The 20,633-nt window shown below is 43.2% G+C and overlaps 1 protein-coding gene across 10 annotated transcripts in view; it reads right to left on the bottom strand.

Annotated features, from left to right (window-relative positions):
* The window catches only part of FYCO1 (FYVE and coiled-coil domain autophagy adaptor 1), a 53,158-nt gene extending 33,441 nt beyond the window's left edge, over positions 1-19,717 (bottom strand). For 8 of the 10 annotated variants that reach the window (XM_075143237.1, XM_075143234.1, XM_075143233.1 and 5 more), the window contains exons 1-7: positions 19,611-19,717; positions 9,786-9,970; positions 8,148-8,254; positions 6,899-7,024; positions 3,256-3,362; positions 2,251-2,394; positions 184-277 (exon numbers count right to left, since the gene is read on the bottom strand). In XM_075143237.1, the coding sequence (XP_074999338.1) occupies positions 184-277; positions 2,251-2,394; positions 3,256-3,362; positions 6,899-7,024; positions 8,148-8,254; positions 9,786-9,840 (633 nt within the window). In that variant the 5' untranslated portion in view covers positions 9,841-9,970; positions 19,611-19,717. Of the gene's footprint in view, positions 1-183; positions 278-2,250; positions 2,395-3,255; positions 3,363-6,898; positions 7,025-8,147; positions 8,255-9,785; positions 9,971-18,670; positions 19,179-19,610 lie in introns of those variants that run through there. The other 2 variants (XM_075143242.1, XM_075143232.1) reach the window with 2 other exon arrangements.
* Positions 19,718-20,633: the final 916 nt, after the last annotated feature.

The following is a 20,633-nucleotide window of genomic DNA, read 5'->3' on the forward strand; positions in this document are numbered from 1 at the left end:
CGAGATTTGCATGTTCAGTTGAATCAGCTACTGGACAATTCCCTTTACTTTTAATTAAGAGCTCTTTTTGTAGCTTACCATTATAAAAGTCATAATCACCATAAAACTACCAACCTCTCTGGAACTATGCCATTAATTAAAGACCTACCATGCCACATAAATATTTATTTATAATTTGCTTACCTGCAAATAATTGCTGACTAAACTGCTCATGCTGGAACTGCGACTTGGGGGCTTCCATAAATATGCTGAAGATCCAAGCGAGGACAGTGTCCTCCTGTTGATCACACAGAGAAACAATATATAAGAGAAATCTAAGCACATACATACATGTCTCTCTACTCGTACATGTAAGATTTATCTAATTGTAACTACCACATACAAAAAGACATAACTGCACCTGGTGTCTGGGCCAACAACCACTGAAGTTGATGGAAAGCAAAACAGGGATATCAAAGGCACCTATAAAAGATTATGGGGTTGGTAACCGTGACTTCCCACATCCACAAGAACCAATGCAGCTTTGCTCTAAGAAATCGTATTGCTATGTGGTGGCAGCTCAACCAGATGGTAGCAGTGTGCAGCCCTAGAAAACTCCCACTGACACAAATGGATCTGGATCAGACCTAGTAGCTTTTGTTATTCCCCCCTTTGAGGTGGGATGAGGCTGTGGTGACCGCATATTGTCATCTCTACCATTGCTGCAAGTGAAGCACACTGCTTGGCTGTTCAGTCACTACACATCTCAGCTCTTAAAACAGAAGGAGCTAAGAACATTTCTTCTTGTGCCTCTGAAGATGAGAATAGCTTGGGATTTGGGCCTAAACTGCAGTTACTAGAAATACTCCATGACAGAGCATCAACTTCTACGCATTGGCCTTCTACGATGGAGTGACTACACGACAGATGTCGTCTATCTGGACCTCTGTAAGGCCTTTGACATGGTCCCCCACAATATCCTTCTGTCTAAACTGGTGAGATATGGATTTGATGGGTGGACTGTCCGGTGGATGAGGAATTGGTTGGATGGTCGCATCCAGAGGGTAGTGGTCAATGGCTCAATGTCCAAATAGAGATCGGTGACAAGTGGTGTCCCGCAGGGGTCCATACTGGGACCAGTACTGTGGGACCAGTACTGTTTAATATCTTCATCAACGACATAGACAGTGGGATGGAGTGCACCCTCAGCAAGTTTGCAGATGACAGCAAGCTGAGGGGTGCGGCTGACATGCCTGAGGGACAGGATGCCATCCAGAGGGACCTGGACAAGCTCAAGAAGTGGGCCTGTGTGAACATCATGAGGTTCAACCAGGCCAAGTGCAGGGTCCTGCACCTGTGTTGTGGCAACCCCCGGTATCAATAGAGGCTGGGGATGAAGGGATTGAGAGCAGCCCTGCCGAGAAGGACTTGGGGGTACTGGTGGATGAAAAGCCCACAATGTGCACTTGCAGCCCAGAAGGCCAACCGTATCCTGGGCTGCATCAAAAGAAGCATGGCCAGCAGGCCGAGGGAGGTGATTCTGCCCCTCTACTCTGCTCTGGTGAGACCCCACCTGGAGTACTGTGTCCAGCTCTGGAATCCTCAGCACAAGACATAGACCTGTTGGAGCGGGTCCAGAGGAGGGCCATGAAAATGATCAGGGGGATGGAACACCTCTCCTATGAAGAAAGGCTGAGAGAGTTGGGGTTGTTCAGCCTAGAGAAGAGAAGCGTTCGGGGAGATCTTATTGTGGCCTTTCAGTACTTAAAGGGGGCTTATAAGAAAGATGGGGACAAACTTTTTAGCAAGGCCTGTTGCGACAGGACAAAGGGGAATGGTTTTAAACTAAAAGAGGGTAGATTTAGACTAGATATAAGGAAGAAATTTTTTACAGTGAGGGTGGTGAAACACTGGAACAGGTTGCCTAAAGAGGTGGTAGATGCCCCATCCCTGGAAACATTCAAGGTCAGGTTGGACGGGGCTCTGAACAACCTGACCTAGTTGAAGCTGTGCCTGCCTATGGTGAGGGTTGGACTAGATGACCTTTAAAGGTCCTTCCAATCCAAACTATTCTAAACTCTGTTCTCTGGTACACAGTTTATTGAAGGAAAAAAAGACCAATTTGGTCATAGACTGATTACATGGAGAAAGTGTATGCCAGCTCTAACACAAGTACTCCTACCTTCAAAAGCAGAAGCTTTTACAGATTCTGTAGCAGGCAGGTATTTTATGGCCCTGTTAATACAAAATGACAAAGTGTTTCTATCTTACCTGGCAAATGCTGGCCAAGCGGCATCTAAATCATAGCCTCTTGATGCCAAGTCAAACTGAACGTCAGTGAGCTCATAGAGTTGACCCACAATGTCAGAACTCATTTTGGAATTCAGAAATGGACTTCTTGCATAGTACCAGTCACTTGAAAACAAAAAAAATTAAGCAATACTCATTCATAAGTAAAAAAGAAGCAGCAGGTTCACTTTCAAAAAAACCCCACAACGTCATTATTCTCTCTACCCCAGAAAAATTATGATACGCTATTCTAAACGCAAATTGAAAACAACAAGACCCACCAACCAATATCCCAACCCTTGTGAATGAAATCAAACCGTTTCAATGAATTCCACAGAAATATCTTTAAAGGAGCCCCTGCACAAAATATTTTTTGCTCTAGTGCTTGGGCAAAACACTGGCAAGACAAAATATTTGCTATAGACTGGATAATAACACAGTAAATACCTATAGCACATACTTAATACATCAAAAATGAGGGACAGAAAGCAGCAGCCAGAGTTAAATACACTGTGCAAATAGTTGGCTTTTTCTAAAAGCCCTACCAGTGCCCCTCCAACCAACTACAAACTATCTTCAGCGTTCCTTGGCCAGGGGCAAGCTGTTCGTCTGTGTGACAATCCAGAGATACACGCAAATGCTTTCTGGGGCTTTGCACAACACATCCAAATCAATCCTCCCTTATGATGTACAGCACAGAAGATCAAACCCAGGATCTTCAATGCTTATAAAAATGTCACCTTTGAAAATGACATATAGAAGCATCAGCACCACCCACGCCACACACATGTAGCTGTAACAACTTTCAACCTTTACCAGCCTAAGATAGGTATGACCCAGGCCAAAAGGTCTATTATCCTATCTTATTACTGGCTCTCTAAGCCAACCATTTGGAAGGGTTTCAATTTCTTTCAATCGCTACTAGGTGATGTTGCTTGATCACACTGAGCAAACACCCATTAATTAACAAGGTACTTTGCTATTTACCTGGTCACCTTGGTGTTCATAAAACATTGCTGCAGGGTGTCTGCTAGCCTTTGGTGAACCAAGGAGTAACGAAGAAATGCTCTTCCTTTTCCAAGAGATGTTCGTAGCTGGAAGGGAGAAACCACATGAAAAGAAAATTTTAAACGTCATTTGTAATCCTGTAGAGACATGGCCAGAACAGTCTACATACCGACACAAAAAAACCCACAATAAGCCACTAGTTGTAAAGGAAGCAGTTAAGAACCGCCACTGAGAGACACCTTCTCCCAACACTGTCATTGGGTGGAATCTTTTCTGAATGTCGAATTTGTATCTACAGCTGGCTGTTGTCCACTTTATAATAATATAAAAGGTGTCACAAGCCAAGAATCATCTAATATGATGGGCAATTCCCAATATAAGGCAAAATCTCAATGCGCCCGGCAAAGCCAGAAGTGACTGCCTAGGTTACCTAAGATGTGTCTGGCCACAGCTGGAAGAGCTTTAGGGCAGATCTAATCATAGAACAAAGATGTACACATATACAAATAAACATCCCCACAGAAACAGTAATCCCAGACTATGCAAAAAGCCTTTCTTAATACTTAGCCGTTAAGTTGATAAAAATCTAATTCTTATTTCAGACCAAGAACAGCTGCATGACTGAAATTAATGGAACTTTTTATGAAGACAGCTGTTAAATCAACATAAGGGGGATCACAAAACTCCACTAAATTTTGGTATAGCTACTGACTTGGGGAATTGATGTTTTGTTTTGTCTTTTATATCTGAGCTATTTGTTGTCCTGCAAAATAATGAAATGCTAAACAGTAGTGTTTCATTTCTCCTTTCCAGCAAAATCAGTAATCAATTCAGGAATGGAAAACAAAAGAGATTAAAAAAATTTCTTGCCAGTCAGCCATGCTCCTAACCAAACTACTCATCCAACTAACAAACCAATTATATTAATGATTTAAAACTGGAAGCCAAGGAAAATATTACAGGGGCTGAGACTCAAGTTAGGAGCTTACTGCAAATTTTGCTTGAAAAGTTAGTGTGAAAGAAGGCTCAAAGACCACATAAGCTTTCTCTCCTTCTGACCAGTATTCCACTGTGGTGAAGTGAGAGCGATACCTTAACTCTCAGTTTCCTTGATTTTGCTGTTACTGGGCTTCTGTGCTCAAGCAAGCACAGGTTCCTCGTTTATCTCAGCAATCCACTATATACAAAAATGTTCCTTTTAAATGGAATGATGAAATGTGGAGCAAAGGAAGCAACACCTTTTACTGCTTTTTGTTTTGAATTCTATAGGACACAAAGTGTGAAATAACATGGTCCCCAAAGGCTAAGTACCCCAGAAACAGGAAATTTAATTGCTAACTGTTTTTTGCCCTCATTCACCCTGTAGATGTCTGAATATTTCTTCAGGGAGATGCCGTCCCTGCCCTGTGCACAGAAGCTTATGAGTGTTTTTCCTAACTAGGTATATTTAGTGAATATCTTAAGAATAGTCAAAAAAAGCCACTGAACTGATCCTATCCTTACTCCCATTGGTTTATCAATTTAAATCGCAATGCCTTTTTTAAGCATGGAGATACTACATGAGGAGAAGTAGAGGAAAATATTTACGTATCTGCAGCTACAAGTAGCCAAAGACTATTTGACTAGGAAGCAAAACCATGTCACCTCCTGCTAGGGCCCTGCCAGAATTCAGGGAGGCAGGCAGTGTCTGGTATTGTCAGTGTTTCCATGTTGACTGCAAACACTATAGCTAAGGTGCAATGTACGGCTCTAGCACTGTAGCATGTGCAATGTGTGGCTGTAAGACTTGGAAAGATGTGTATTCAGTGAAAGGGAAACAACTAGAACTTACGGCTCACCTAATGCCATCAAGGACAAGGCACTCTGTTTAATTAACAGCTGGGCAGTTTCCAGGGTTCCTATTTGTTTCCTTGCTCCACCTCTCTAGCATATCAAGCACCCTAATATTTAAGAATGTTTGACCATTCTTAAAAAGTAACTGCCATTACTCTTTCCTCCTTGTTCACTTCCATCTTTGAAAGTCAACAAGTACTATTCAGTGAGCAAATAAATGACATTTGGAAACCTTTACGTTCTATCCAGCCAGGTTCAAAAATTGGCTGCTGATTTCCATCTGTAATGAAGGAGAATAACCAATACGTTTTTCTGTCACCTGTCATTTCTTTTCTGGACCTGAGTCTGCTAGCTCAGTTACCTGAAACAGTTGACTGATTTTTTTTAGAGTTCATATTCCTAAACCACAAGCTAATAAAGTTAAAGGAAGTCTTCCACAAGCTAATTTCTATGGCTGCACAGAAACTGAAATAGAAAATGTCCTTCTTCCAAACAATAATTTCTGATATCATGCTAACCATTAAACACCCAGAGGTACTGAAGAAGGAGGAAAAAGCAGAGCAGCCTTTACATGTGGTGATACCACAGGCTACAGCACAGTCACCTTTGCAGAGAAATCAGATTGGCTACGGCTGCTGAGAATTTAGGGGCCAGTAGCTACAGTCAGAGGATCTTTCCTGCAGCAGCAGTCACTGTCCTTCTCCAGTCTTCCTGGAAGTAGTGGGAAAGTCAAACCCAATTTCCATGGCTCTCCCCTGTTTCCCTTCCCAGTAGTAAAACAAGCTGGAGCCCTTCCTTGGCTTGTTTGCCTTGGAACAGCAAAATTCAATGTTGCCTAAGCTGCTGAGAGAAGAAACTGAGGTAGGAAACACAGAGCCTGCCTCTGCTAAAGTATCATGGCTCTCTTTCAGATGGCTCAAGACAACATTATCTAGAGCTGCTAAGAGAATAAGGAAATCTGCTGTAAATAGTAACTGGCTAATACAAGTTAGCACTGCTCACAGATAACAGAACTGAGCATCAGGACAATGCTGGCTGGCACCACCACACCACCTGCCTCAACAAGGGAAGTTCTTCTTCAAATTATTCTAAAGACTCAGACAGGATCAGCACAGAAAGCTTCTCACAGCACTTACTTCACCCACTCATTTTGCCGAAGACATAACATGGCTGTTACAAGATTAAGCTTTTATTACTATATCTAATAAAAATAAAGCTTTTTGTCCTGTTCATGACAGCTTACCCAAGGGAATAATGACAACCATCCCAAGCCATTACATCATGCTTTTTGACATGGAGGAACAAAGTTGAGACAGAAGATGAAACACTGCTCTCAGTCAGTCCTCCTCAACTCTACTGACCAGTTGAAAAAGTCTTAAGAAATGTCAAACATGGTGAATTTTTCTTCTTACTCTTAGAGCAAGTCCTGCCTTAAGTTGTGCTAAAGACGGCAGGCTCTCCCATTGACTTAATTTTTCATTAATTTTTAGAGAAAATGGCACTAAGTTTATGAAACGCGGGGCACAACCAGAGACAAAAAGGACCATTCACTTGTGTAAGTGGTTTTCAAAATAAGTAAGAGTCAGACTATCTAATCCTATATAATTTAGTGCCCCACTAAAAAGAGTAACCTTCCATTTTTATACTTTACATGAGAATTAAAAATAAAAATTCTCAACTTTTTTTGCCATATGTTAAAAGCAGTGTATTCTCTTTTGGTTTCTACTGCTCTCTGAAAAGACATACCAAACATAAACCACATATTATGATGCTTAACTGATATACTTACTTCCGTAATAGACTTGACAAAGCGGATTCCATCATTAGCTCCTTTGACTTTTGCCAGGCAGTCACAGAAATAATCCCAGTAGTCTTTTCTGGTCCCCAGCAATGTGTTTTTTTCTTTCTGGTCAAACTTAACCAAGGAAAACAAAAAGCAATGAGCAAAGCTTAAATATAAATATACTTACATATAGCTACGTGGAATTCTGCTCCTTTCCCAGCAACATGTGCTTTCATGACTCCTCTTAGTTTTAGTCAATGTATCCACAAAGGAAAGAGACGTTGTACTGCACTGATGCAATCCAGCAGTTACAAAAGCTACTTTACAGACAGTAACAGATAATAATGTTCTGGGTCTAGTTAAAATACAGACATTTATTCAAAACTGCTGAAACAAAGACTTGCAGCAGATTCAGCAGCGGTTCAAGAGCAAGGAACTAACAACCAGTTGCTGAGAGACCTGCAGTCAAGTGTAGCAATAGCACACATGTACGTACCAGAAAAACCTGCTCTAGCTAAATCACATTCAAAGCAGCAATGCAGCGAGGGTATGGACTGCAGCTTGGACCATTCAAATCCTAAAGGATTCTTCAGCTTCTGCTGAAGCCTCTGCAACCCAATTAAAACTCTCTTGCCTAGATTAAGGCTAGATTAGCATGTCTTTGTTGCCATCAGTGACATGATTACAGTATGTGTAGACACAAGACTATGCAAACTGAATTTTAGTTTGTCCAGCAGTGTCCTCCTTTACTAAAATTTTGAGGTTAGCCAAAAAGCAGCATTCCAGATTAAAAATCAGCCTTTCACGTTAAGCTTTCCATACAATAAAAATGAATTTCCCAAGTGAAATTCCTAAAAATTCTGTAAATTACTCACACCACTATATTTGCACCGTGAACAGCTTACTAGTATTTATTCTGCATTAAAATGTCGTCAAGATTTCATTACCAGTTTTTCCAAGATAATTTAGCAGGATCTATCTTTAAAATCAAGCTCAAATCTTTCAGATCAATAGAAAAAGCCTTACATTCCTCAATCAAACTGCCAGCACTGCCTTTTGGTTACATTTATTTACTTTCACTTGAAATAAGTATAATAAGCAGCACACAATTCAGTCCTCTTACTGAAAAAAAAAAAAGAGACTCAACTGGATATTTATGCTTATTTGAGTTAAACCCCACATACTGAAGAGGCAATAAGAGAAAACAAGGCCTAGCTTTAATGGAGGATTACAAATGACACACATCACTTTTTACCTGTAGAAGGTACTCAAGCTTGTAGGAGAATTTTTGCAAGTTGACACTGTCATCTGTGATCGGTTCCCCTCCTTCTTTAAATTCTTTACTTAATTCAGTCACAGCATCTTTAAAACAAGACACCAAAATGGTTAACTAATGCAAGAGATATACAGCACTGAATCCATAAACAACTAAATAAATGGGTTTTCTGCATTGTGCATGTGTATTCAGTTTCTTTCAGTCCAACTGTCTTAACAACAGTGCAAAAAGCTTGTTGATATGCTTGCAATTTAACACCACCTATAAAAAAACTAGAGCTCCAGTTATGTATACGAACTACTACTTCTTAAAAAAAGCAAAACCTCCTTCTGACACTTAGCAAAAACTGGTAACAGACAATTGCTAACTGGTTCATCAGTAGAGGAAAGAGAAATAACTTTTTGCTGTCTCATGTGCACATTAAGGCATTGCCACAGGACAAACAGAATTCTGTTTAGAAAGGACAAAGCACGTAATCTGCTAAAGGGGATCAGTAACACGAGAACAGTCGTTCAGTCAGCACATTTATCTTCTCCATGCTTTATTCAGGAAGGTTCAGCTTGTGCTGGTTACAAAACAGAAATGGGAAAAATAATTTACATAAAAATAAGCATACAGCAACTCCTTTTCCCTAAAATCTACACCTGTAGTGGGTGAGGAAATCTCAAGTCAAAGCAAACTCTGCTGTCTCGCAGAGGGCGAGACACCCTGGCCCCAAAAGGGTGTACTTCTCAGCATCAGAAATTACTGATTTTGAGCTTCCTTTCCACTTGGTTTTGTATGTCTTTCAGATGCCTGAGTGAGCCTTAGCTCCCAGTCCCACTCGATCCCCTTTGCAAATTAAAATCTCTTCTTGTTAGCAGGCACATAGATCTCCTTTTTATGTTACAGGAAGGTCTAGATTCCCAGCTTTGGTGCATATCATACCTTATATTTAATAAAAATTAAAAGGATAAATATCTGGATCTTGGTATAGGCAGCTGATTAGGACAGAGACAGAGCAGGAAAATGTTATGAATCTGCTGCCAATTTTGCCTGCAACAGAGCTGTGGAAAATGAGGTTGGCTACTGTTAGTGGAGGACAAGTCAGGCGCACAGAAAGCATGTTCCATTGCGGCAAGAACAGCAGATCCAATTCTCCATCACTCTTCCTCTGGGTCTCCATTCCCAGTTCGGTTTGGCCTTCTGGTTTTTTCCCTTCCTACATTAACAGCAACTCCACACCAGCTTCCCATCAAGGGAGGGTCTAAAAATCATATCTTCTCCTTATCTCACATGAAGTCTTGTAACAGCGTAGCTCTATTCATGCTGACAAAGTCCTAGCTCACATCGCACACCCTACAGACACTTATTTTTTAATTGTAAAACTTATTTTTCATCTTGTATGTTTAAATTTGCAGGATTTAAGAATTTAGGATCCTGCAGAAGGTACAGTTCATCTCTCACAAAAGAATCAGTCACATCTCTATTGAGAAAATCACACACCTTGAACTATGTTGCTACAATTGCTGCACAAAATTGTTACACAACTGAAAACACAACTCCTACTCTCTATTATCTAAAACATGGAGGATGCAGTCCAGCTTACAGAATGAATCTGTCAGCATGGCACTGTACCTTGCAAGTCTCTGATAATCCGCTGCAGCTGGCTTTCGCCACTAGTTGCTGCCATCTTGAAAACCAAAGGAGCTCCCCTTCTGGGCTGTTAACCTTTTCATCCATCTAGATAAAAACAGCAGAGTTCATATCCTTGATGACCACTGGGCTGACAAAGATTATTCTTCTCTGTGACACCTGCAATTCTGTAAAAGTAAAAAATAAAATTAAAGTCTTTATCATCTCAAATGAGCAATAGAGAGATGCTTTAGCATTTCAGATCCTGTTTAGGAATGAATTCCCGTAAGGCCAACTCTTTTCCAGGAACCTCCTTTAAATTTCCTTCTAGATTTCACTTTCCAGTTCAGTTATTTCTTCAGTTATAGCTTTCAAAACTACTGAGCAAACCTCAGAGAGCAATCTTCTCTTGCTGGAGTTACAACACAGTTAGTCTTACAGCCCAGCTCAGGCTGGCATTTCATGCAATTCATCTTGTGACCCTGAGGGAGGTTCTGATGACACAGGACTTTCCCTCACAAAACCCTCTGCCAGATCTTCCCTACAGGCTGCAGATTAAACAGATATGACGACTTTTCCATTTCAGGGAGACTTTCAAGACACAGACTAGACACAGGCCAAGGAGTCAAAAAATGATGCATGTTGGATTCTTTGGCATTGGAGCATATTTTTAACTCCTAAGAGCTACTAAAAGATTTAGTACTGGTTTTAGCATGAGAAACATCTCTCATCCCCTCCTCAGAACCCACTGTTCCCAACACATGTAAGAGGACACCACTTTATTTTAAGCTCTGTTACAGCATCCCTGGCTGGATAAATAAACCTCGCACCACGTCCCTTGCTTAGAACAATGACAAGTGAGTTATACCTAGCACTTGTAAAAATATTTCCTTAATTAAAATTAATTAAAAGCCTCAAACACTTTACTAAAACAACCATGCCTAGGGACCCAAACTTTCAAACACTACCCTGGGAACAATCGTTCAAAAAAAGCCACATAGAAACTGCATAGGGAACTTATTAAGCATCCTGTTTAAAGGCTGTTCAGAATTCTGCCTGCAATGGTACAGCCAAATTTTCAAGCAAGCACAACACCCAGAGTACTGAATCTTTAGAAAATTTGCCATTACACTTCTGTGCTTTTGTTATCATTCAAGCTGAACTACAATGAAATTAAGTTGTAATTAAAATATTACAAACTTTTGAAATACAAGTGTGATTAGGTCAAATGACTACATATCCTTTCTCTTTTTTTTCTTTCACTCCCAAACTAACTAAACTGGCATGGCTGAAGTAGGTGTCTGAATGAATCGAATGGACCATCCTTCTACCCTAGCTATTGAGGTATTGTTTGGAAATGGTCCTGATGTGATCCCATATTCTTTTCTTTTTGAAACGAAGCAAACCTGAACAAAACCAGAGAGACAGAAATGTGGTAAATATAAAGAAAAGGCTGAAACTAGGCTTACTAGTGTGTTTCTCTTAATACCTGTGTTTTGTTACCTGCTAGTTTCCATTTCCGTATTTTGATGGCAGTTGTTATGTTATGACACAACTGTCGCATGGACCATGTGCTGTCTGGGAAGGGCCTGCAAAATCCCCACCACAACTGTGCTGCTTCAGGGAAAGAAGGCCAGCACAGCATAGCCCGGCTGACCTTTTGTGGTGCCAAACACGATTTTTCACCCTAGATCAATAATATTACATACCCAAGATTCTTATCTTGATTCTACTGAGTGATCATACGAAGTACCACACCTCCTGGCAACTTGCTGAGTTTGGGTACCAATGAAAAAAAGCACGAACAACAAACCCAGTGAGTCAATGTTTCCTTTTCTAAGCAGGCACAGTAGTATCAGCCATATCTGTTCAGTGTGGCAACTGTTACAGAAAGGAGTGTAAGTGAGAAGACTCTGCAATGTGGGCAATGGCAAGCCAAAACATGTGGCCAAACCAAATGCTCTTCCTCACACAACAGGGAAAAAAAGCAAAGACCAACATGGGGATCCTGCCCATCTTTCCCAAAGGCCAGAACAAGCTCCAATTCAAGGCTCCAGAGACACAAAGACTATGCGAGAAGCATGACAGGAAAACGGTGACCAGCCCAACTGCAGGCATGTACAGAGAGCCTGGAAGAGATGGCAGCTGGGAGTTGAGCCCTTATTTTGCAACAGCCAGTGGGGAGCAGGACATGGGGCATCCTGTGGCAGACAGGCACAGCATGGGACCTCGTCAAGTGCTAGTTCCTAGCAGACTGCCCAAGCAGAGATGTACTGGGGGAGGATTAAGGTGGTTTAGAGTTGCCCCAGCCCCACTAGCACTATGTAAGTTACTGCGTTTGCCCAGAAGTCACAGATAAATGACTGCTGGGTGCACAACAGTTCAGCGGCACAGAGCAAGGGAAGGCAGCGTGTTCCCAAGGGGGTGATCCTGTTGTGCCAAAGCAGCCCAAGACGTGCATCTTTATCCCTGCCAGGATCTCCTAGGCAGAATGCAGGCACCCTGAACAGAGACCACAACTCAGCTGGAGGCATGTAGCTGCACAGCCTACTCCTCTTCTTCGTCTCCTCCCAGTCATCCCTTTCCTCAGTACAGGGAGCAAGGTCTCACGCTTTCCCCCTTCCTTGCATCAGCTCGCACCCATGAGACATGTATTTACTCCCTTCTTTTCCCAGAGGTGAAGAGGACCTTTCCACCTGGGCTATTGCACAGGGGGAATGTGCTGAAACTTCTTCTACCTGCCTTCTCCTCTGCAAAAGGGGGAAAAAGGTACTTCTCCCCTCCGTGGTCCTTCCAGAGGTGTTCTTAGAAAACCCAGTCCATCCCACAGAAAGGTGCAGAGCGCTCACTTCCTATGGCAAAGAAAGCTGACAATGTACCTTAACTAGTTTCCCAAGGTTTCAAAATAGGAAGAGCTTCTGTAAACACCTGATCTAGTCCTTCCTGATCACAGAACATTTTGCCCAGAATTCTTCAGAGCACAACCCTGTTCCTCCAGCATTTCCTATCCTGTTAGGTACGCCTGTAAATATTTGCTATGTGAAAACAACATGATACATGTGTCAGGCACGAGTGACCTGCTGTGGGTCAAAAGCTTTTTAGGTGATGCATCGTTACCTCTGATATAATAGCATTTGACTAAGGCCAGCGGCATTAACTTGCACAAAACCGCAGAGCTGCAATGACATCAGTGCAGTTACACTAAGGACCTGGCACAGAGTAGGGCAGAGGAGGCAAGACAGGGCATGCCATCAGTCCCTCCTCGCACTCTTGGGCTGTGCCTCCTGATGTCTGAAGGTGCTGCTCCCCTTCCTGCTGGCATAAGTACTAGTGTGGGGGTGACAATCTTCTTTACAGAGAAGGATATCCTGGAGATTAAAGAAAGCAGCAGAGAGGAAACAGTCCACTTACAGGAAAAGAAAAGATTTACCTGAAGGGGAGTGAGATACATGCAAAATAGTAAACAAAATTTAATGACTGTAATTAAGTTGGTTAGTGGGGTAGCTACAATGACCTACTTTTAATCTGATTTCATAAAATTTCTCTTTGTGTTACGGTAGGCATGTCTGCATCTTCAGCAGCTACATTTTTTTTAATTCATTAGTCAATTTTGGCCAACCTTGACAGAAGGTAGAGGTCTTCAAAACGTTACACTCCTCCATGTGCAATCAGAACAGGAAGCTGGGAGGAAGGCCACAAGCAGAGTTTCTCTTCATTGATAAAAAGGCTGCAGCAAGACATCCGTTATAGCCTGATATCAAAGAATCCACTCCCCATCCAAGTGCATTTTCAGTGTACACAAAGAGCAGAGCTCACACTGCAGACTTGGTGTAATTCAGTTAAAAAGTAATTCGGATCTGCAAGCCAAATTCATTGGAAACCAAGGTCCACTACTTTCTACTGCTTATGGAAATATTTCATGTTAACATAACTACTCTGGTCTAGCCATTCCAAACAAAGGCACTTTATCACATGGCCCCCACTGGTATCACAAGACCTTTAATTATTTGGTGCCCACAATTCTATACCTGTTCTAACACTCTATAAAACAAAACAGCCAAGGGAGGATACTGAGCCAAATCCTACATTCATGAGTCACAACAATTTCAACTATGTTATTCCCTTGTGTAAAGTGAACATGATTTGTCCCATAAAAGCAGACATTGACCGATAACTGCAAGGCACACTTTTGGAAAGTGTGTGGAAAAAACAACCTACCCGGTCATACAGTTGGCTACAAGACACACTGACAAAAGAACACTGAACACAAACCCCATGGCAAAGATGAAGGAAGAACTGGGAAAAGGAGGTCTCCACCTCTCAGGACTTAACACCACTGATTTAGTTAAATAATTTCATTTCAGTAATTGTCTGGAAAAAGTACTCCGTACTTTGTTGTTGCAGGAAACATAAGAGTCCCAGTGGAATTTACTGCAGCTGTGCTGCTAGCTTTTCTCATTTTGTATCATGCAGGTACATAAGGCTGCACATTCATAAAGCTAAAGAACTGTTTGCTGGAAATAAGGGTCTGAGGTGAACTGCAAAAAAGACAGCGTGACTCTTCTGACATGCACACACACACATGCTTTTCTGGGCAACTCCACCCTTTGTGTTTTAACACTGCATATAAAGATATGTGACTGATAAAAAAGCACACTGGACTACATTAAATAGAATGATTAAAAACAAAAGCCACGCACAGCCTGAATGTCAGCTACGGTTTCCATTCGGAGTTTTGAAGCTTGGTTCCATTCCGAGAAGTGAAATTTTCTTCCTAAATTAGTCTTCCCCCTTCTACACCAACAAACCTTCACATTTCAATTACAAAAATACATTTTTGGAGGAATATTTTTTATTTCTTTTAGTATTTCAAACAGGAGACCACGCTGCAAACCTATGCTGATTTCCCACACCCTCATACACACAAACCTTGTTTTGAAGTGTTCAGGCGTATAAACATTTAGTAATAAAACACAACTTGCAGAAAATATGTGTCCAGAAAAACAAATTCACAGAGTATCATAGCATAACAGAAGAGAGTAACCAGATGAAGTGCATAAAAACTTTCACATATTTTGCAAATGCCTGGCAGAAAAGTAGCATGTTTATAGTCAGGGACTCCTTACAGTAAAGTCCATTTGTGGGGAGGCCCTTCAGCTTTAGGGATATTTGCATTTTACAGCATAAGAACACAAACTAATGATATTCACAAAATACTGCTTGCACCCCTAACCTGACAGGAAGGATTGATACAAAAGAATCAGTAAAGTTTTGTATAATCTTTGTGCAAACTTCCCTATTCTGTGGACAACTGGCCTGCATTTCCCCCCTATTCTTTGTATTTGCAAACTGTTCTTAGAAAAAGATCAAATCTAAGCAACAGATACGAGTATACAAGTGGCACGATAAGAACTCCATGAGATAGAGTTAATTTTTAACCCTGAGTGGGGAAAGCTGGCAAACCTAACAACTTTTTTTTAATGCTGCACCTACCGAATTGGACCTCCACTCTAAGATCTGACTTAAACCCCTTTAAAACATTACACTGAACTTTGCCAAATAGGACAGATGTGTTAGACCAGGGACACAGTTTCCTGATTTGGAGAATACAGTGCTTTGTCTCTCATATTCCTTACATCAATAACTGTTGAACAACATGAACTCAAATGACCGCTTTCCGCAAACAACACCACAGGGATGAGCTTGTACGTACCTCACAAAGACAACCCATCTCATGATGAGAGAAGGTGCCTGTTTGAGGAAGCAGTCAGTTCTCAAGGAGAAGAGCGCTCTTCTGACAACAGGAATTGCACTAGTACTGCTTTTAACAAACTCATCTGCCCTTTTTCCTTAGGACACGCCAGACCTCGCCCCATGTCAGGAACGCTACACTGTGTTTACTAACATCTACGAATTAACCTAACCATAACTCTCCCAGAAACTTGCTTCTCCTCAACTGCTCCCATCCTATTCCACCCCGCCTGGGGAAAGGTACCCCTGCCGCCTCAATGCCTGTATGGTGAGTTGAAGAGAGAGGTTTCATTCAAAAGTGAGAAGGTTTTTTCCCCCTTCGCACTCTCATTCTTCCAAGCCATTCTCCCCATGTCCCTATGTACTCTCCTTGCCACAAAACCTGTTCTTCCTCTCCGTAACTCACCCAACTATTTAAATCTCTTACAAGTTCTTCAAGGCAGGCACCTGACGCTTCAATGCTACTCTGAGGAGCACCATATAAATACCTACAGAAATGGAAACACTAGAGGACTTCCAGCTGCAAAGGAGCGTTGGTTATTCATGACACTAAACTCGCTCATTGCACAAGCTTGGAGTCTTCAAAAAAATCTCATGTTTTTCAAATCTCCAAAGTTGGTCTCTGAGCCTTGTTAACTTCCTCAGCAAGCTTGGCCTGACTAAAGCATCTCAGCCACTTCTGAGACTTTGGGATAGTTAAAAGCAACAACCATTACATCCTAACTCTGAATGGGGGCTTTCCTTAGCAAGATTTTTTTACCTCTGTATCTACTGTTCCACACTGTCCCTCCAAGCCGAGGTTTCAGAAGTACTTGAAAAGGCTGCCTCCAACTAATGGTTTTGGGAAGTTTGGTGGGTGGGTGTTGAGACTTGCCCGTCTGTAGCACTCCATCTGTCCTCCATCCAGCCAACAGCAGCAGTAGCTCCCTAGGGCAACTCCTGGCATATATGTAGTTCCCCGTGAACTAGCCGCAAGCAACACTGAAAATTACAGGTTTTGGCCACGCACACATAGATCAAACGGGAGGCGAGGCAAGCACATTAAGCAAAAACCATGCTGAGACAACCCAAACTGACAGGCCACTGAGTGAATCAAGCTACCCCAGAGCCAACAGCAAAAATTCTTGTTTTCTTTCCTCTGTAGCACGAATTATGGAGTATTTCCTCTCTCCCTCTTTTCTCCCAGGTTTTCCAGTGAAGGTCACCATTTTGGGGGAGAAGGGAAATTTCAGAGTTACAAACCCCAAAGATGTAAAAGCCTTTGGAAGAGAGGCCTGTATGAGACTGCCACCACTGAGCAGTGTGGGAACAGACAGGCTCATAGATGACGCAGGCTTGGCGTGAGCCCAGTTATTCGGGGATACCCTGATCCATCCTGTTCACTTTCAAAACCTAAGTTGGCTTGCAGCAGTAGCAAGACCTTCCCTGTGCTCATCCTCCTTCCCAGCAGTAAATTAAATGTCATAGTGGACACACTTGGGGGTTAACTCTTTACAAATGTCTTTGCCAAGATCACTATACCATCAGCAACCACAGAACACTGTGATGGACAAAAACATTAAATCAAAGGGAAGAGTGTAAGAGTTAAGGCTCTGTGCAGCAACAGTTTCCCAGCGCTGTTCCAAGCACTGAGATTGAGACGCTTTACATAAAAGGTTCTGCTCCTTCTACCAGTGTTACAAACTGTAAAGCCTTCTTCTGAATACATTTGGACAGAGTATTTAAAATTACTCCTACTATAGAATTTTAGGACACAAACAGTCACAAACTGGAACTACTACACAAAAATATGAACTAGACTAGATACAAACTGCTAAAAAGTTTCCTTGCATTGGCAAAACAAAACAGAAATCAAAACACAGTAATGTAAATAAATAAAAATAATAATGGGTAACAATAAACACACTTAGGGCTTTTACAGTTCCCTTCAGTTTAATAATCTCAACAACATCTAATGAATATTAGAAGGGTTCAGTGTTTATTTGACAAATAGGCACTTGTTAATTTTTAAATGTGATCAACTAAGAAAAACAAATAACAATCTGAGTTGAAAACAATTTTCAGCACTACTTTTCCTTGAGTCCACCGGATAATTTCTGCAATTTTACTCATACTTTTCTTTACATTTTGAATAGTTTTCTCTCCCTAGTTGTTCCTTTAGGTCTTGATCCCCCACCGACCAAGTCTTACAGGACCCTGCCTCCCGGATGTTAGTACGAATTCCTTTTATGTAATCTTTTGTAACTATTGTAACTATTCCTTTTATGTAACCTTCTAGCAGTGGAGAGAGGGACTGCAAATACAATACACTCTTTCACTGTTATCAGATGGTGTACATAAGAGGCTCCTTTATACATGAAAATCAGGCTCCATAACTAACTGGATCTTCAGAAGAAGTGGTGAGACCATGTTCACAACAAACGCTGTCAAATACATATACTACAACAAGAAGAGCAAAATCGACTATCATTTGTTTTCCACCATAGTATCTTAGATACAACTTTTTAACTGCAGTGCAGTCTTCTAAATATGAATGTTTAGAAACACTGTTTGGAAAAACTAGAACATTTTTTAAATTCAAGCACTCCCATGAGGATCATTGGAAGACTTCAGGAAATTGCCTTGTACACAATATCTGGAAAACATAAAACATACTACTGCAAGGCAGTTTATCTCCTCTGCTGCATGTTCTGCAACATCATGTCAGAACCAAAAACAAGAAAAACACCAACAGAGAACATGTCGCCATGTTGCTGACAAGATAGAGTCCATGTTGTACCCTGAAAGTTTAATCCCAGCCTGCCTCCATGGGTGCATGAAGTCAGAGCTGGCTAAAATCAAACACCCACTTTCACTCTTCAGCATAAAGAGGTGAAGGCCTTGTACTCCTCTCTCTTTGTATACACTTGAAAAGTAACTCGGTTTCAAGTGAAAGGCTGAACCAGGAGCATGGCACCTACACCTGACCAACTCCATACGCCAAGCAAACCTTTGCACAGGCAAAAATCAGCAGGAAGCTGGGTGTAATAACCCAGGCAGAAAACACCAGGGCTCTCAGCTCCTAAACAGGCAGCTGCAGCAGCAACGAATTCACCAGCCTCCAAAACACGGCACAGCCCTTCCACAGCCCTACTCACCACTGCAGGACCTCTGCCCGAGGAGAATCCAGAGCCCAAAGGCGTCCGACGACCATTTCACTAAAGATTCGCTTTGTTTGGTTTTTTTTTTTTTTCCTTACTCCCTCTGGATTATCGGGATCAACGTAAGCCAGAGGAGGGCCGGCTGCAAACCCAGCATCTGCTCTGGAGACAGACCCAGCTGCCCCGTGTGCCAGCAAAACTCTCCCTCTCCGTCCGCCGGAGATTTGCTGACACAAGGGCAAGCGGGATTAGGGCCGTGGCAAATATTTGTCTCTCAGCACTTTATAACGGGTGAGGGCACGGACACAGGCGGGTATTTGATTTCTAGCAGGACCTGGGGTGACTCTGCTCCTCTGGCAGCTGCCGTGACCTGTGGGGAGGACTCGGAGGGTCCGTTCAGAGGTGGATGACAGGGGAGAAAAGAGTGTTTATGTCGGCCTAAAATCATCGCTCACCAGGTGGAAACGATGACACCTAAGGCGACTGGGCCTGGATGGTGGCTGCCGTCCGCCTAGGCGCTGGCCCTGAGGGACGGGGAGCTGCGGGGAGCCGCAGCTCCCCGTCCCTCAGGGCCAGCGCCTAGGCGCACACTGGCCGCCATCCAGGCCACCCAGGGCCTGTGTGTGCGAAGCCGGTCACCCCACCGCGGGCTGAGGTGGCCCTGCCGGGCCCGCGTTCCCCCCGCCACAGGGCCGAGCCAGGCTCCCCCCAAGACCGCCCCGGCGCCGAGGGGCCGCGGCGCAGATCTCTCCCCCCCGCCTCGCCCCGCCGTCCACCGCCGGGGCTCCTCCCCTCGGAGCCGAGCTCCGAGCTGCAACAAGTGGAAGTCGCTGAAGTTACTTCCCCCCCCCCCGCGGCAGCCGCCGACCTCTTCCCCACCGGCCCCGCCACCCTCCGCGCTCCCTCAGCGGAGTGTGAGGGGAGTGTCGCGTGTTACCTGCGCTGCCGCCGCCATGTCGCGGAGAGGCGGCCCGGAGTGAGGCTCCGGCGCTGTTCGCCGCTCCCCGCCGACTACAACTCCCGTGAGGCCGCTGGAGGTGCTTCCCCACCCCCGAGGCGGTGGCTGGGAGCGCCGCTGTGGGCTCCCGGCCGAGCTCGGCCGCGGCGGTCCGCTCAGCGGGTCGCGGAGGGCCTGCCCGAGCGGGGAGGCGGTGGAGGGAGGCTGGGGGAAAGCCCCGTGGTGAAAACAGAGAGTTTAAAAATGGATTTGCGGGAAAAAATAGCCGCTTTCGCCGACAGCTGCCGCGTTGGGGCGGTTTCCTTTCAGGGGTGTGTGTTTCTGATACCCTCAAGCAAGGTCGCCTGTCAAGAAGCGTAACTTTCTAATATAGTACCGACCGTCGCTTTTAGGACAGTATGGGGTTTTTTTGATTGATTGCTTTTGGTTTTATGCGTGAGTTCATCAAGGTCTTTGCACAGGCAACTGAAGTGAGTATGAAAGTCAGGCTGGACAAACCCAGTACAGAGCAGATTTCCCCTTTCTGCCCGTGTCGCTTCACGAAAAGGGTAACCCTCTTCCCACCGTTGAAAGACGTAGGTAGGGATTAATAAAGGTCATGTATGGTACGAGATTGGGAGAAAGCGGGTGTGAAACTGGAACAAGAGGTCGCTTCCTAAGGTGGGGTGCGGGGGGTTACGTAGGGCACAGGGATCCTAATACTCCCACACCATTGCCCAGCTGGAACCAGGCTCCTTCTACAAGCAAGCTATTTCCACTCTTCCTTTTCAAATTTTAACCCTTCCATGAGGCATATGATACTCGGAAAGGACATTCCTTTCACAGCCTCTGAAATAGGTGACACTGTTTTTGTATTTGAAGTGTACTTGAAAGCTAAGTTCCTTTGCTTTTTTCCACACTGGCTTGGTAAATAAATCATTTTAAATAAAGCTTGTGACCAAATGGATTGTCATCAGTTCTTGCCACAATGCTCGTGACTATATTAGTGTCATAAAATTCAGC

The sequence above is a fragment of the Calonectris borealis genome, chromosome 2 (assembly GCF_964195595.1).
Source record: "Calonectris borealis chromosome 2, bCalBor7.hap1.2, whole genome shotgun sequence".
Lineage (NCBI taxonomy): Eukaryota > Metazoa > Chordata > Aves > Procellariiformes > Procellariidae > Calonectris > Calonectris borealis.